General features: G+C 38.7%; 2 protein-coding genes across 2 annotated transcripts; one reads left to right on the top strand and one right to left on the bottom strand.

Annotated features, from left to right (window-relative positions):
- Window positions 1–1,530: 1,530 nt before the first annotated feature.
- Window positions 1,531–8,303, bottom strand: lg2h2orf76 (linkage group 2 C2orf76 homolog). The gene is made up of 5 exons (XM_008438682.2): window positions 7,981–8,303; window positions 6,292–6,342; window positions 4,989–5,026; window positions 2,463–2,544; window positions 1,531–1,900 (listed from the first exon to the last, which is right to left on the bottom strand). The coding sequence occupies exons 1-5, from the start codon at window positions 8,141–8,143 to the stop codon at window positions 1,824–1,826; spliced, it is 411 nt and encodes a 136-aa protein (XP_008436904.1). The 5' UTR covers window positions 8,144–8,303; the 3' UTR covers window positions 1,531–1,823.
- A 1,168-nt stretch (window positions 8,304–9,471) lies between these two features.
- Window positions 9,472–14,362, top strand: dbi (diazepam binding inhibitor (GABA receptor modulator, acyl-CoA binding protein)). The gene is made up of 4 exons (XM_008438689.2): window positions 9,472–9,611; window positions 11,066–11,183; window positions 13,137–13,199; window positions 13,738–14,362. Exons 1-4 carry the CDS (start codon window positions 9,597–9,599, stop codon window positions 13,809–13,811), a joined length of 270 nt encoding a protein of 89 aa, XP_008436911.1. The 5' UTR covers window positions 9,472–9,596; the 3' UTR covers window positions 13,812–14,362.
- Window positions 14,363–16,194: the final 1,832 nt, after the last annotated feature.

Below are 16,194 nucleotides of genomic sequence, written 5' to 3'. Positions count from 1 at the left end.
TTATTTGACATTTATTTAATCAAAGAATGTCATGGATATGTGTGTTGAGCTGCATCGACTGCAGTTTTCCGGCCGATTCCTTGTTACTGATCTTTAAAAAGCCTGACCTGCTGATTTTCATTTTGGCCGATACCAATTTTTTTGTCTGAAATGTCGCTAAATATAGCAAGAAAGCCACTGTTGGTCCACCTGAATAAGCACAAGCGCATATCAGGAGCCCTGCAGTTTGCTTATCGCCATGGAGTTGAAGTCACACACCAGCTTCAACAAACCCGCTGTGATCTGGACAAAGCAGGCAGCACTGTGAGGATCATGTTATCAATTTGATGAATAAACTGAACTTAATGTATATCGATTAGGAATCCAATGTTCTTGATTTGGACTCTGTATGATGGACTGACTTGATTCAGTCTTGTACAATTATTTCAGTGGTAAAATAATTAAACAGTGCCAGTTCAATCTCACAGTCCATCCAAAAACAATGGCCATCAACAGCAGTAAAGGGCAGTGCCACAATGTAGCAGAACCTCAAGGAAGACACCAATAGATCTTAAATCCAATAAACACATTTTCATGTTTAACACCATCATTTAATAACTTGGCAGTCATACTGCATTGTAGTATATTGATGTTTTTTTCCTCTCTTGCTCTCAGTGAAGGTGGACGCTTTTTTCCTCTGCTCCCTCCCTGCCCATGCCCGACCTGCTTGCTCTGTTTGTCTTTTTCTATATTTTTGGAGCCTTTCTTTGCAGATCATCCAAATCTACAAATTATCAATGCAATTGATCAAATTTTCTCAACGAAAAGTCTGGGCACAGGAGAGCCCTCTTGTCCTGCGGGGACACATCCGGTGGGATTCACCCTGGATTTATTCGTGATAACAGGATTTCTGCTGTTTGGAGCTTGTGGATTCCTGGCTTATCGACAAGTTTGTGACGGACTTGGCCGAACTAGCGAACACTCAGACTGTTGGTGTGAACAGAGATGCAAGTTGGATGTGAGCAGGGGCGCCGTAAAGGGGGGAAAAGTTAGGACAATTCCTAGGGCCCCTGACCGACAGGGGGCCCTCCACAAAATAGTTTTTTTTTTTTCTTCATAGAAATAGAACAAAATTCCAGAAAAGGAATTAGAACAAACGTAGAATCCAGAAGAAAAAAAAAATTCTTCCAGATCAGGAGCATTTAGTTTTTATTATTACTTAGAAACTAAGTAATAAAAATAATAGTAAGTTTTACAAATTTAGAGTATTCAGAAAGTCCAGAGAATACTTGCTTATACTTATTTAACAACAAAGAACAGGGATTAGAACAAACTAAGAATCCAGAAAAACAACGTTTTAGACTCCTACTCCTCCGGCCCAGAAAAGGAATTAGACCAGAGGACACTTATCAACCCTAAAGCACCTAGTTTATACTTTAGATCAACATTTGATTATTTTTCTTCTTCTGCTCTTTTCTTTGGTTTGTTATTTTGTTTGTATTTCCCTTTAATTCCTGTAAAGCACTTTGTGTTGCCTTGTTGCTGAAAATGTGCTGTAGAAATAAAATGACCTTTATTGTGTTAGTACTGTTACACAGTAATTAGGAACAGTTATTCAAAGTTTATTGACATATTTGTAAAATTAATCAAAACATTTACATTTCAATGGCAACATGCATCAGAGACATAAAGGGAAACCACAGGTCAGTGTCATACCTTCAACTAAAATCAACTAAAAAAAAAGAAAAAACACCCACATTTTTACATCACAATGGAAAGTCCTGGTTGTTGTTATTCTGGCTGTGGTTCCACGAAGAACCAAGCTGAAAACTTCCACTGTTTGCTCACCATTTTGATTTGGGGTTTGCTTTGTAGAAAACATAATCTTCTTTTCTGAAGAATCCCACTTCTGTTTCATTAGCTGGAGAGAAAAAAAGTCAAATATTTAGAGTAACCTAACCTGCTTGTTCTGGTAATTTATTATTATTGCCATATAAAATTACACTACTGTGCAATTATTAAAGCGCTCAGTGTCATTTATTGTCTTACCACCCATCTGTTAGGAATTATTTTCTTTTCACCCTGAATGATCAATGATCAATCAAGCTGCATACACATTAATGGGGATTTAAGCATTTGGATTTGGATTTTTTTTTAGTTGTCAATAATAAATCACCAACACTAAAAGAAATAAACATTTGAAATATATCAGTCTGAATGTAATTGGGCTCTAGCGAAAAAAGGAGACTAAAATTATATATGTTACTGTTGGCTTCAAATTTGGCTATAAAAATGTGACAAACTTCTAACCGAAGGTTGATTTTCTCACATTTATGCATTATAAAGTTCTTTACAGTGCATTTGTCCTCCACAATTTTCAAATAAATTAAAATGAACAAAACTACAACACTGCATTTCACTTGGTGTTGAGGGTAAAACATACTAATGAGAATTCAAAAGGGAAAGCAATTAAAAGTTCTTACCAACTCCAGCAGCTTTGAGGGTTTGGTCATCTTGTAAAATTAACTTTTCATCCCCATCCAAACTCATTACCAACTCATTTGTCTGAAACAATAGAACCAAATGTGTACATTTTATTAGTATAACTTTAAAATAAATATTTCCTTTTAAATCAGTAGTTGAAGAAGCAGTTCTGGGTGAAAATTCATACCACACGCGTCTTGATTTTTGTACAAGTTTATCTTGCGCAAAACAGATTTGTTTGTGGTAAAGAAAATCTGAAACCCAACATCTCTAAAAGAATAACCTGCCACAGGTTTAATACAAGCCATTCATTACACCGTCACACCGCTTAGTTAAGAGACATCAGCAAAAATAGATGTAACCACAGTTTACCAGCCTTCAACGGGGTTTTGAAAGCTGGGTTGCTGCAGATCCTGGATTTATTTGATCACTCCATTTCTCAGACAGTCTGTAAAAATTGCAGCTTTCTCTAATTGGACAGTAAATACACACCAGTGACACTCTCAGCTCTGGAATACATGTGTAAATACTATCAAATCTTTCTCTGAATTCACCAAGTCACAAACATTTGAACAGCCAAGTATCTCCTGCAATGAATTTGGAAAGCAAGAATGCCTATACTGCACATTTAAAATCGATTCCTTGTCCTAGCTGAACTTTTTACTAACATTTTAGATGTAAAAATTACAACACAGAGGCGTACTGCCCCAATTCTCACATTTTTGAAGGTTTGTAATCCTCTGAACTCATGAAGCGTGTTCTCTATGAAGCACACACTATGTACTTCAAAGAGTACACATTGTGTACTCTTTACTTCAAAGAGTACACACTGTGTACTCTTTGAAGTACACACTGTGTACATTCATAGAGTACTTCACAGAGTACTCTATGACGTACTTATCAAGAAAACCCGAGATCATTCCATTTCCACGTACTGGAGATTTTAGCTTAGCAGTAGCAATACATGAAGTTAATTTTAAATGTAATCACAAAAGTAACACCTAGACCCAACAGTAGACTCAAACTTCAATAAAATCAGGTTGTTTTTATTGTTTTGTCTCATGCAAACTTTGCTTTAATACTATTTCTTTTTGTATTTAACCATAAAAAAATCATAGTCAGGCAGAGAGAGTGTTGCCATGTCATGAAACAGGAACAGCAGGCTTCCTGAAAAAAGAGGAAGTAAGTTTCTAGCTGGCAGATTTATAAAAATAGTTGAGACTATTCCTTATTTTAATGCATGAAAGTTTTAAAGAATGAAGTCTAAACAAATTGAGTATTTGAATAAAACCCAATGCAGAATACTTATATTATCGTGGATGATTCCTGTTTTCTTTTCAGAAGAACACCTATATTAACTCACATTATGATTATAATAAGAGAACCGAATATGTTATTGTATCAATAATATAAATGAATGCTAAATCAGAGAAGCTAAAGAAGTTATAGATGCGAGTTTGATAATGAATTTGAAATTATGTAAAAGCTGCCCATATAAAAAGCAAGTTCTTCTTGCTTTTGATATGGGCAGCTGGAAGAGCTGGGGGGCTAGCATATCTCTAGAAGGGGAGGGGGAGTTGAAGGAGAGGAGTCCGGGGTAAAGGAGTGAAGGTGGGGGGGCTAGCGTATCATTAAGCGTGCAGGGGGAGGTTTGGGGGCTGAGCATAGCATTAGAAGGGGGGGGGTCAAAGGAAAGATCGTGGGGGTGCTAGCGTACCGTTTGACTGCTGGGGGGAGTGGAAGGGCAGACAGGTGGGGGCACACAGCGTATTACAAGAAGGGGGAGGAGGTCTGACTGTACGTGCGACCCCCGCTGCCCCCCAGATATGCTACTTTATTTAAATAAGTAATTTCCACTATCAGTAATGTTGTGTCTACCAGAGGATTCCTCTGGTCATTATCTTTCATTAGAGCCTCATTGGTGACTGTATGTTGAAGCACTGAGGAGTTAGAATCATTTGAAGAGATGTTGTCCAAGTGTGACATTTGGAGACTCAAAATGACACACTTGGACAACACCTGTACATCCTCAAAAATAAACATGTCCAAAATGACATTTCTTTTTTGTGTCATTTTGATGATTCTTGAAATCCACGAGCAGAATACTTTATTCAACAGATTCATTGTACTTTCCAGTCTGTACTTTCAACACTCAATGTGCATTTACAAGAAATAAAAATGAAAAATCTGGCTGAAGCAAAATTTTTCAATTTCTCTTGTGTTACAAACATAATAGCTACAAACTACTTACAGTTAAAGTATTTTTGACAGCAATGCAAAAACGGAAAACTTAGCTTGTCTTCTTCATAAAGAGACCAAGACTTTGCATGTACTCCAAATTGATCAAGAACAGCAGCTAATTTAATTTGCGTACGCCTTTTCAGGGGTTTTTGGTGATTCTGGGGGCGAGGGTTAAGGGGTTAAGCAACATAATTCAACACTATCTACAAATTTTAATGTGAGAAGTCTTTTTATTTAGAAACAAACCCTATTGATGCTGCATTGCGTGACTTTCCATCAAATACCTTTGAACCGTGAGCTTGATGAATAATCTTCATAGTGTCTGAAAATACAAAATAACAGAATATGTTGAGTTTTAACAGCATACTAAACAAAATCATGCTGATAAAATAACTCAAAGCCACTCATTCTTCTTTCTCGCTCTCCGTGTTGGCTTTACGCTACATGTTGCCATAGCAATTGACAACAACGCAACTTTATGCATCAGGATTCAGCACCAAAAACACTCAAACATTATCCCCCACATAGAACAGAGCATTCAGTGACAGTTTTGGGTTTTTAGGCTTGATGTATATTTTACGATTATTAATAAATGGTGCCTGTGGTAGATTAGCTACCACCCACCATCTAGTTGATTAGCTAATTTAAATACCTGCTCTACTGATGATCTGTTTGTGTGTAAGTCGCCTTTTTTATTTTTGAGCTGAACCAAAACACACCTTATTCCACAGCACATCTGTGTGTGAAGTTTGTCAAAGTCAAGCAAGCAACTGACCTACTTTCCTGTCACTCCCTATTTTTTTTCTTAATTAAAACTTTTTTCTGACTTTATCATCTAGTCATAGTGAAGACAATTCATAGCAAACTACTGCATCCCTTTTTCTATAGTCTACAAGTCCTGCTTCCAAAATGAAAATGTAAAGCAAAAGCATTAAAAGTTTTGAGGACAAAAGACATGAAATCCTGTTTTCAGACTGAAAATGTGTGTTCTTGGATTATGGCAGAAAAATGTCCCCATACTTTATCTGCCTCACCTCTCCCCGGCCGTTCGCTCTGAACCAGCCACCAGGCAGCAGCTCTGGGAGGAGAAAGACTGTCGTATTCTGTGTATGACGCCAGACATTTTAAGGACGCTTGTTGGTCTCCAGAAAAACTATAAAAACGCGGACATTATCATCAATCAACAAAATCCCCAAGGAAAAATGTGAAAATTTTGCCACTACATTTAGTGTTCATCAACACCTGGTAGGTGGAAATAAGAGCATTCCACAACATAGAAAACTCACCCAGCCCTAACCCAGGCGCTAAATAATAAAACATCATTTAAGAAGCTTCAAGGCAGATAATTGTTCTCAGGGAATTTTAATAATCAAGGTACTGGAATCATGCAAGGAATTTTTACGGCCTTAGTAAGTAACAGTAGAACTGGATCTGAGTTAGGATCCAAAAAGCTAAAATTTATGAGCTTCATCTTAACCTGATGTTACCTCCTTTCTAAACGTTTTGTGTATTTCTTCTTACAAAATACAGAACACTACTGACAATCAATTACACTTTGTTTCAGTAAAAATAATAAAACAAACATACCGTATCCATACTTTCTGAAAGGAGGAGGAAGTCCTTCCCTTGTGGCAATATCTGGAAGAAATGTATGTCTCAACTTAAAGCTTTTTATTTAAGGTTAGTAATAAGGTTAGGATSCTCCCATCTATTAAAAATAAACCATGGGAGTAGTAGAGCGCACAAATAGAAGATGTTGAAAGGCTAAATTAATTAAGCAGTTTTTATATTGAAATTTGTCACACAGCAAAACACAAAAAATAGTCAGGATATATTTTTCTTGCAAGTTTTTTTTAAAGTCTTTCTGGGTAATATGTATATAAGGCATATTTATATGGAGTTATATTTGGTTCACAATTATTTATTCATTCAACAAATCCTAATCTCAATTTAGAAAAACTGTGATCAAAACTGTTGGAACTGTAATGATTTTTTTTATGACCAAAAAAAATTTTAAATAACTTTTTTTWAAATTAAAATCACAAATTTTTGTCTCATGAAGTGAAACTGTTATTTGCAAAACAAACTTATTTGAGCATGTCAGAAATCTTTGGTTGCGATTTTCTTATTTTTGGCTGCGAATCAAAGTTTTGCTTGCAAATCTCACATGAACATCCTGGCTTAAAGACGAGCAATGTAAGACGTGACCCTATTGGTCAGCGCTGACTAATTCCTTTGGCTGAATCATGCTAACCTGCCATRTTATGTCTTGGAAATCAAAACTAGCAAAACTGGCTACATTGCTTTCATAGACTTAAACTTTTTTTTGTCAAAGGTAGCAAATATCTCAATTATATTTAGCTCTTTAACTCTTACATTAATGAGAAGAGTTTGAAACAGGAGGGAGTTAGCACTAGCTGACAGCTCAGTGTGGGAGCAGATACACATAGAGCAGAAACAAAAACAGAAAGGTTGGTATGCCTTTATTTCTTACCATCTTCAACATACAGCTTTTAAATCTACAAAATAAAATCTGGATATTTTTCTATAAAAAAACCTTTGTACTTTGAGCATTAACTTTAAGTTATGATGCTTCCCAGACATTCATTATTTCTATTTACTTGTTGGTTCTCAGCCATCCAGGACATGGAAAAACCAAAGAAGGTTTAAAAATAAAGCAACTTAACTACTTATAATTTAAATAACACATAACTTGTATTGAGAGCCACTACAATAAATCAATATTTGAGGAATTTTATGAAATAGAGTCACTCATTAAAACTTTTTATTTGGAGCCTCACATTTTTGTAAAGGCGTAGCAGAGACCAGATCAGTGGCTCTGAACCAAACCGATATCTAAACAATATTTAAATCTTAGTTTGACTTCTATGGGTCTCAACAGTTTGTAAGAAAAACACACGTTTGTTGATYATTACCACTTACTAGTCATGTTTGGTCCTTCAGGTTGAACACATTAAAAACTTTTTAAACCAAATTTTATGTTATATTTCACTGGATATAACATAAAATATAGTATATAACTTGGCCGACCCCTCCCTCCAACAATGAGATGGGATTTCCTCCCTTGAACTGATGCGCTTACATTTGTAAAACAAGCAGTTTCATCTACAAATGATTTCTGCTTCTGAGAATAGGGAAAATATTTCGAAGTTAATTTTAAAAACCAACCCGAAATAGATTTTAAAGTTTGAGCTGAGYCAGAAATGGGATATTCCGAYGGGTCGAGGTGTCTCTCTTTCAGGTCCCCCGACTTACCGTCTCTCACGCAGCGCATGAAGTCCTGCACGGTCTGGTTAAGGCTGACCTGCTGGAAAACCACAGGCTTGAAGTTTCTTTGTTCAAACGACCTGATGAGACGAACTGTGACCACAGCTGGAACGTCCAAGTCCTCCGGATAAGATAATCTTTCACCGGCCATCCGCCCAGAACAGCACACAAAAAACTGTGTTTAAAAGTATAATGTTTAAAAGTATAAAATCAAGCCTCTGCTCATGTGGAAAACAGAAACTAGAAGTTTAAGACCAGACGAATCGATCCATCATCTCTTCCATCTTGTCGAGTGGATTCATACGGTTAAGTGTCGCCATCTGGCGGTGTGGAAGCAGGGGCGCAACTGTATGTGTGAATAAATTCCTGCCTGCAGGGCAATTAAAAAAGAATAAAACAGAAACAGGGCAGTATTTTATCATTTAATACATAAGTGAGCCAAAAAGCCACTTCTGTTAACCTGTGTCTAACCATCAGTTATCAACCTTAACCATAAATTCAACCTTTGTGATGATAATTCAACATTGAATTAACATCTTTTGCAAACAAGCCAACAGTGAAGTGGCTGTGTGGTTGGGCCATCCCACTCATGTAAACAGGAGTGGACCGCTCCACTCCTTGTAGTACGTTGTAGATGTTTTTGTGTCAATATATCACACACAAACAGTCAGTAATATTTTTTATGGACAAGTAAGAAAATGTACAGAAAAGAATCATCAACCACTATCATCTACAGTGCTTAATTTAAAACATGATAACCCACTCAGTAATAAAATGCTCTGACCCAGAGCTCTGATGAGGAGGAGAGGATGGGAAGGGATGCGGCAAAACAGCTGACATTGATTCAACATTGATCAGACATCGGCGTTTCACTCATTAGATTTCAACCACATTGATTCAATGACAGTTTCCTGGTTACGTGGCTACAGCTGGATGGTTGTTTGATGGTTGATCCACCGTCAGTTGTCGACCTCAACCAAAAATCAACCATATCCTGACTATGATTCAAGGGTGAATTACCATCGTGTGCAATCTGGGTAGTTAGAGGCTTAGAGAACATTTGCTGGCGTTTTCATTTAATTAGCTGATCCATCTCTTCAGCCACTTCGGGCAGCTTCTCCCGACGAAACCAGGTTTCATTATGTATAAGATATAACCTCCAAAATTACAACAAATAAAGCTTGATTCCTTATGTGCAATAAATTGATATAATATATTAATTCCCTTCTCTGAAACGAATGGGGAAAAAATTAAGATTTTTTTTTATTTATTTGACATATTTATTTGCAACTACGAAATAGCAACATCAAGCATTAAACTCCTGTCGGTCAGGTGATTTATTTTCTATTTATTTTTTTAAATTAAACACGTTTCATACATGCTTAATCTTTCATGCTTAGATGTCAGTGTAAAAATGTTGTAACAATAAAGTTAAATGGAGAAAAAATAATAGTGCTCGGAAAGGCGTGTCTAAACTTTGAACTGTGGTCGGGGTGTTCAGTGAAAGAAGGAAGGAGCGCTGAGCCAACCCCTCCATTGTCGGTTCACTGCACGTCGCCACTAGACTCATACAGCAGCTGAGGAACGTGACCACTCCACTGAAGATGACGGACTTACAAGTGAGTATGAACACAGTGACTCAAGTGTGAAGCGTGGTCCACCACATTAAAGAGGCGAGGGGTTTAGTTCAGTGGTGTATGTGGCGTGTTGCTTCTTGGAAATGGCCATTTCCAGCCAGGATCCTATGGTTTAGAAAAATAAATGACTAAAAGGGAGCTGCTAGTGGGAAGAGTGTTTTTTTTTCTGGTGGCACGGGTTTAAAAATGATCGTTGGTGTATAAATGTCCATCAGGTTTTACGCCTGCCTCTGGCTACGGCTCTGTGGTCTTTGTTACCACAAAGAGCCTCTGTTATCCACCCACCACGTACTAACGTTGCTGCCACTGTGACTAACGGCACGTATAATCCTATTAACCCTTATGTTCACAAATGGGGTCCAACTGACCCCACACCCGTATCACTTGCATCATTTGCCTCAGTCCTCGCACGCACAAGGGTTATTAAGTAGACCGGAAGTCTATTATGATAAGTGTCCTTCAATTACGTCACCACTGACCTCTGATCAGACTGCGCGACATGGATCAGACACGTGTTCATATTGATCGGTAGGCTAAGAAGCTACTGGTGTCCTGGAGGCAGGGGCGCTGCCAGGAATCTTGGGGCCCCATGACAAAAAATGAAATGCCCCCCCCACACACACACACACACACACACAGCGGCTGTTACAATTTCTTGAGTCTGACCCATCAAATGCATCACAATTTTAAAGGCTTGCATCTGCCTTGCTTTCTTTGGTTCAATACTGATAACTAGCACAATATTTGCTGCTCGTGAATTTAACATGAAACAGTCCGCATACAGTATGCAAGTAGGTTGCTTAACTTTTTTCTATTACTTTTAGCTTACTGAAATATCTCTTCCCACGAGCAACAGTCACAGGCAATGTGCAAAATATACATGAAGCAATCCAGACTTCTCAAAAGATGCTATGTTGTTGCATTTTATTCAAGCTGCTGTGTATAACTTTAATAAAAAATGTTTTCTCCATATTTGTTAAAGCTGTCATCATGTCGTGACAGTTTGCTATGAGATAGATAATCTGTGATTGAAAAGATCAATCTCCTCTACTTCCTCCCTGAACTACTATTACTGGATAAAGTAATGCAACGTTCTGGCCAAAAACAACCAATCAGAACCAGGAGGTGGGGTTTAGTGCTGTCAATCATCCTCATTCACTCACTACTAAATGTGCTAATGGTGGAGAAACAACATATCGCTCTGTGCGATGACGGACCCCGATTATCAACAGCTGTATGTATGAGAAGGAGAATTTTAAATTTTATTCTGGATTTAAAAACCTTTTTACCTATCTGTCCATTTAAATTTACTATGTTTTTCAAAATACTGTGTTCAGTCAACTAAAMRTAATTACTTTGATAATAGAGAAAGTTGTTGGGGTCAGAGAAGGTCAACAGTTTGATGTTTAAAAGAGCCTTCCTCTTTTTCCCTGCAGGCTAACTTTGATGTGGCCGCAGCTGAAGTAAAGCAGCTGAAGGCGAAACCATCTGATGATGAGATGTTGCTGCTCTACTCCTTGTTTAAGCAAGCCACCGTGGGAGATGTTAACACAGGTGAGACTGCCTCCTCACAGAAGTGCACTCAAATTAAAGAAAATTCAAAAATACTTTATTGATCTCAAAGGGAAATTAAATGTTGTAACTCGTTAATTCACAATTCTTCAAATAGTTGCTATAGATACTGATGGCTGTTGGGAGGAAGGATCTCCTCTAGTGGTCGGTATCACAGTGTTTTCCTCTATTGTCCCAGAACAGTCTCATGAAGAGGATGGTCAGGGTTGTTCATAATCTGATTTGTTTTATGAAGATTTCTTTTCATCAGGTTCAGGGTTCTACAATCATCTCCTTTGTTTGGTTTACGTTTAAGATGAGATGATTGTTCCCTCCATGACACAAAGCGCTGCACCAGCTCTCTGTACTCAGCCTCTTGTTCATCTCTGATTCACCCAGCAACTGCAGAGTCATCCGAGTATTTCTGTAGATGACAGAAGTCAGACTCGTGCTGGAAGTCTGAAGTGTAGAGAGTGAATAGGAATGGTTAGAGTACAGAGCCCTGTGGTGCTCCTGTGCTGCTGACCGCCTGGTTAGACACTCAGTCCTTCAGTCTTACAAACTGTGGTCTGTTTGTGAGGTAGTCATAGGTCCAGGTGATTGTTGAGGCCTCCACCTTTGGCTTCTGGAGTTTCTCTGAGCAGATCAGACTGAATTGTGTTAAATCCCCAGGAGAAATCAAACAACATGATCCTCACAGTCCTGCCTGCTGTGTCCAGATGACAGTGGGTTTGTTGAAGCAGGTGTATGATGACATCATCAACTCCATCTCCATGGCGATAAGCAAACTGTAGGGGGTCTTGATACGTCCTTGTCTGCATGCTCAGGTGAACCAACAGGAGTTTCTCCAGGACCTTCATGATGTGGGTTGTCAGGGTAACAGGTCGTTGATGACTGATGGCTGAGTTTTCTTCAGTACTGGAACCAGGCAGGATGTCTTCTCTTGGATCAGGCTAAGGTTGAAGAGATGCTGCAGAATCCCACAGAGCTGATCTGCATCCGTGTTCTGGTTCAGTCTCTCCAGCTGCCTCTTCACTTCTAGATACAGAAAAGTGGGAGGGGGAGACAGAGAGCAACAGCATCTCCTGATTTGGTTGAAGACAAACCTGTGGAAACGGAAGAATCCATGACTCTTGTCTTGGCTTTGAGCATCCTAAAAATGATCCTCCTTTTTCTTGTAGCCTGTAATCGTCTTCATCCCTGACCACACATCTCTGATATTGTTCTTCTGCAGTTTACTCTCCAGCTTCTTCCTGCACTTCTCCTTGTTGTCTCTAATCTTGACTTTGAGCTGCTTCTGCATACTCTTCAATAACTCCGTCTCATTCTCTAAAAGCTCTTTTCTTCGTGTTTAACATTTCCTTTAGTTCACTGGTGATCCAGGGTTTGTTATTAGGAAAGCATCTCACTGTTCTGGTGAGGATGGTGTCGTCCACCCAGAAGTTTATATAGCCAGTCACACGGTTGTGGCATTGATGTCCTCAATGCACTAATTTACACTTCAGTTTTGCTACTAGCTTTTATGCTGTAAAACAATTTAGGTTAAAACAGAGCACCTTGTTTTAGAAACAGACGTTAAGGCTTCTGTTTTCATTTCTACATCACCGAGTCAAACGTACTAGGAAATTAATTTAGTTGTTTGCACGGTGGTGCTGCTGATAGGACCTTCCTTGTGACAGTGCTAAGTTCAAATCCTGGCCATTTCCAAGTGTGTTGTCTCAGTTCTCTGTTGCTCTGGCTTCCTCCCACAGCCCATCATGAATGTTAGGTGAGATTGGTCACTCTAAATTACCCACCCCCCATGCCCTGCCCTATGATGACCAGCAATACTGAGTAATATCAAACAGCTAAAAAAATAGTCTGCTAGCATGACAGTTCAGATTGAATTTCTAAGCAATGTAACCTTGAAAGGAGTACAAGTCATCTTACCATCGTATCTCTATCATCTTTCTAAAGCTCGTCCTGGAATGCTGGATTTTACTGGAAAAGCGAAGTGGGATGCCTGGGAGAAGCAGAAAGGTATGTTGGGTCACAGTGTACACCTCCAGATCTGTCCATGAGCTCCCAACATGCAGTTAGGAATATAAATGGAAACTTAATACATTTTGATACAAAGTCAAGAATCCTCATTAAGTAAAATGATTGTCAGATGTGGAATTTTTCTTTTCCTTTTTTTGCGAGAACATCTGAGTCAGTATTGAAATGAAATCAGTCTTGTATAGCATGAAATCAGTCATTTCCATTCAGCACACATTCACACCCTGATGGTGGCAAGCTACTGGATTGTAGCTACAGCTGCCCTGGGATCAGTCTGACAGCAGTGAGGCTGCCATCTGACCAACCAGCAGGGAAGGTGGGTGAAGTGTGCAGCGAAAGGACAACGGTGGCAGGCGCAGCGGGGATCGAACCAGCGACCCACCGATTGCAGGACAAACTATTACCGCTATGTCTGTTTATGCCACTTTGCATGCAAAACTGGAGTCCTTGTGGAGACACAAGACATGTTCAATGGTTTATTTCTCCTGAAAAAAAACAATTTCTTTCATTCTTCTGTCAGGCAAAAGCAAAGAGGATTCCATGAAGGAGTACATCAAGCTGGTAGAAGAGCTAAAGCAGAAGCATGGAATCTAATCACTGCCAACGAGTCAGGACAGCTGCTGCACAGATTTGGACTTGGTCCAATCATTTCTTCTAATTGACCTGTTTAAACACCCTTTTAATAAAGCCGAGGATCCTCTACTTATAATGGTTAATGTCGGTGACATGAAGGTCTACTAATGTTTCAGTGCTGGTTAGAAATCGCCTTCAACTTGCTTTTTAGTGTTATTATAATGTCCATTGTCATTTCAAAATCAAATAACTGCACTTAAAACATGTGTTGTGTACACCCAAACTCCTAATGTTTCTACTGTCCAGGCCAGCTAACAGCATAGCCTGGGCCTGAAAAAGATTGTTTAATATGGGCTCGCACTGCTAATTCTACTGCTAATGGACAAATGAAGCTGTCTTTCTCACTTAAAGACGTGGTTGATAATACAGCTGAGGATCCTCTCCTCATAATGGTTATCAATGGCATGAAGTTCGAATGTTGCAATGCTAGGTAGAAACTGTCGTCAGTTTGCTTTTTAGTGTCTTTACAATGTCCATTGTAATTTCAAAATAAAATGACTCCTTAAAATGTGTGTTGTTCTCCCTGACGGTCCATTCATGTGAGTTTTCCTCCGAAACACCATCCATCCATTTTCTGTACACCCTCCTACAAATGTTTCAGGCGAGAGGCGGGGTACACCCTGGACAGTCTGTCGCAGAGCAACACAGAGGACAAACAACCATACACACACACACACACACCTAGGGAGAATTTAGAGAAACAAATTAACCTGACAGTCATGTTTTTGGACTGCGGGAGGAAGATGGAGTACCCAGAGAGAATGTACAGGGAGAAAATGCAAACTCCATGCAGAAATACCCTGCTCCGGGAACCGAACCCAGGACCTTCTTGCTGCAAGGCAACAGTGCTACCTACAACTCCGCTGTGCAACACCTCTCTAGATAATGAGAAAGCTGAAAGTCTCAGAAAACCAAAATTGGAAATATAAAATTCTGAAAAAAAGAAACGCTGAACAAATTGATATCTTTTAAAGGCCTAAATATTAGTTTGTGGAGGGATCCAGGAAGATTTTTATGAAGCACTTATGGAGGCTTATCTTCATGGAACATGTGACTGATTTAGGAACTGTTTTGTCACATATTTCTAAACGTATATTTTAGAAAAAACGTTTAGCATGTTTTTAAAAATTTATTTTACATTAATATAATCTTAAGTATATACACTTAATAACTGGATAGCAAATGGATATTATACTTGATATTAAGTATAACAAGTGGTGATAGCCTATACCATCAGAGTGGCTATCACCATGCTGCCACAATTTGATACAGCACATTTTTCTGAAATGTGTATTTCAGAAAAATCCACCACATAAAATATACTTAAATATATTATGTTTTTCACCAGGGTGCTCCCGAACTTAAGTTACCATATTAACTTCATAAGTCATGCCAATTACGCCCGCCCCCCTCCTTTCCCACCTTTCACAAACTGGATCTGAATATTAAATCACCGCTACTCAGCTCATACCCCTCTCTCCCCCCTCCCACTGCTCAACAACTATGTGGGTGGTGGGGTGCTAGAAAGGTGGTTCGCCCAGGGCACCAAACTGGCTAAGACCGCCTCTGCTTACATGAGCTATATTCATATTTCAGCCACGGTGGTGCTAGCGTTCATCAGCCATCAGAAGAGACGTCGATGTTTTATTCAGGCATTGATCGACATCACTCATTGCAGATGGAGGGCAGGAAGTAAATGCAGCCTGTTTACTTGTTGATCCAGCTTCAAAATGTGTTGTGGATACATGTGAACAACACTACTGCTCTGAAAGATGATGGTACTTTTTAAAAGTTTTTTTTGTTGTTGTTGCTCTGTGGCCTTTTTTGAGAGTGATTAGACAGGAAATTAGATAATTACCCCTGAGCAAAAACAACACCACCCTCACTCAGTAAAAACACATTAATCAAGATAAAACTTTTGAAATATTAAGTTTAAATTGTAATTTTTCTTGAGATTTACGTCAAGCCTCTGCTGGTGAGCATATGGATGCTGTCCTGGAATCGGTAGCAGTAGTGATGTAAATATATTTTTTGGTTTTAGCACCTTTAGTCGTTTTCTAATATTGTAATTCAATAATGATTTAGTGAACCTGGGATTTAGTTCAAGTCAAATTCTTGCTGTTATTCTTCCTCAGCCACTTTCTCAGTGGGTGTTTATGGTGAGTTATCAGCTCATTTTATTCATGGCAACATAAATAAAAACAAACATAGTAAAACAAATTCATGGCAACATAAATAAAAACAAACATAGTAAAACAAAAGTAACTTTTACCATGTCAAAGTAACGTTTTGCAATAAAACAGTTTGAGGAGAATGGGGAACTTAATCTTGTTGCGTGTGTGTG

The sequence above is a fragment of the Poecilia reticulata genome, linkage group LG2 (assembly GCF_000633615.1).
Source record: "Poecilia reticulata strain Guanapo linkage group LG2, Guppy_female_1.0+MT, whole genome shotgun sequence".
NCBI lineage: Eukaryota > Metazoa > Chordata > Actinopteri > Cyprinodontiformes > Poeciliidae > Poecilia > Poecilia reticulata.
This window is presented reverse-complemented; position numbering and strand designations above follow the sequence as displayed.

Bases quoted from the DNA above. Each gene is read 5' to 3' on its own strand.
- lg2h2orf76 (XM_008438682.2), bottom strand. From the start codon at position 8,143: ATGGCCGGTGAAAGATTATCTTATCCGGAGGACTTGGACGTTCCAGCT. The intron at 6,343-7,980 runs GTAAGTCGGGGG...CATTTCTTCCAG, and splicing joins CATGCGCTGCGTGAGAGACG to ATATTGCCACAAGGGAAGGA. The intron at 1,901-2,462 runs GTAAGAACTTTT...TTTTCTCTCCAG, and splicing joins CCTCAAAGCTGCTGGAGTTG to CTAATGAAACAGAAGTGGGA.
- dbi (XM_008438689.2), top strand. The intron at 11,184-13,136 runs GTGAGACTGCCT...ATCTTTCTAAAG, and splicing joins CGTGGGAGATGTTAACACAG to CTCGTCCTGGAATGCTGGAT. The intron at 13,200-13,737 runs GTATGTTGGGTC...TTCTTCTGTCAG, and splicing joins TGCCTGGGAGAAGCAGAAAG to GCAAAAGCAAAGAGGATTCC.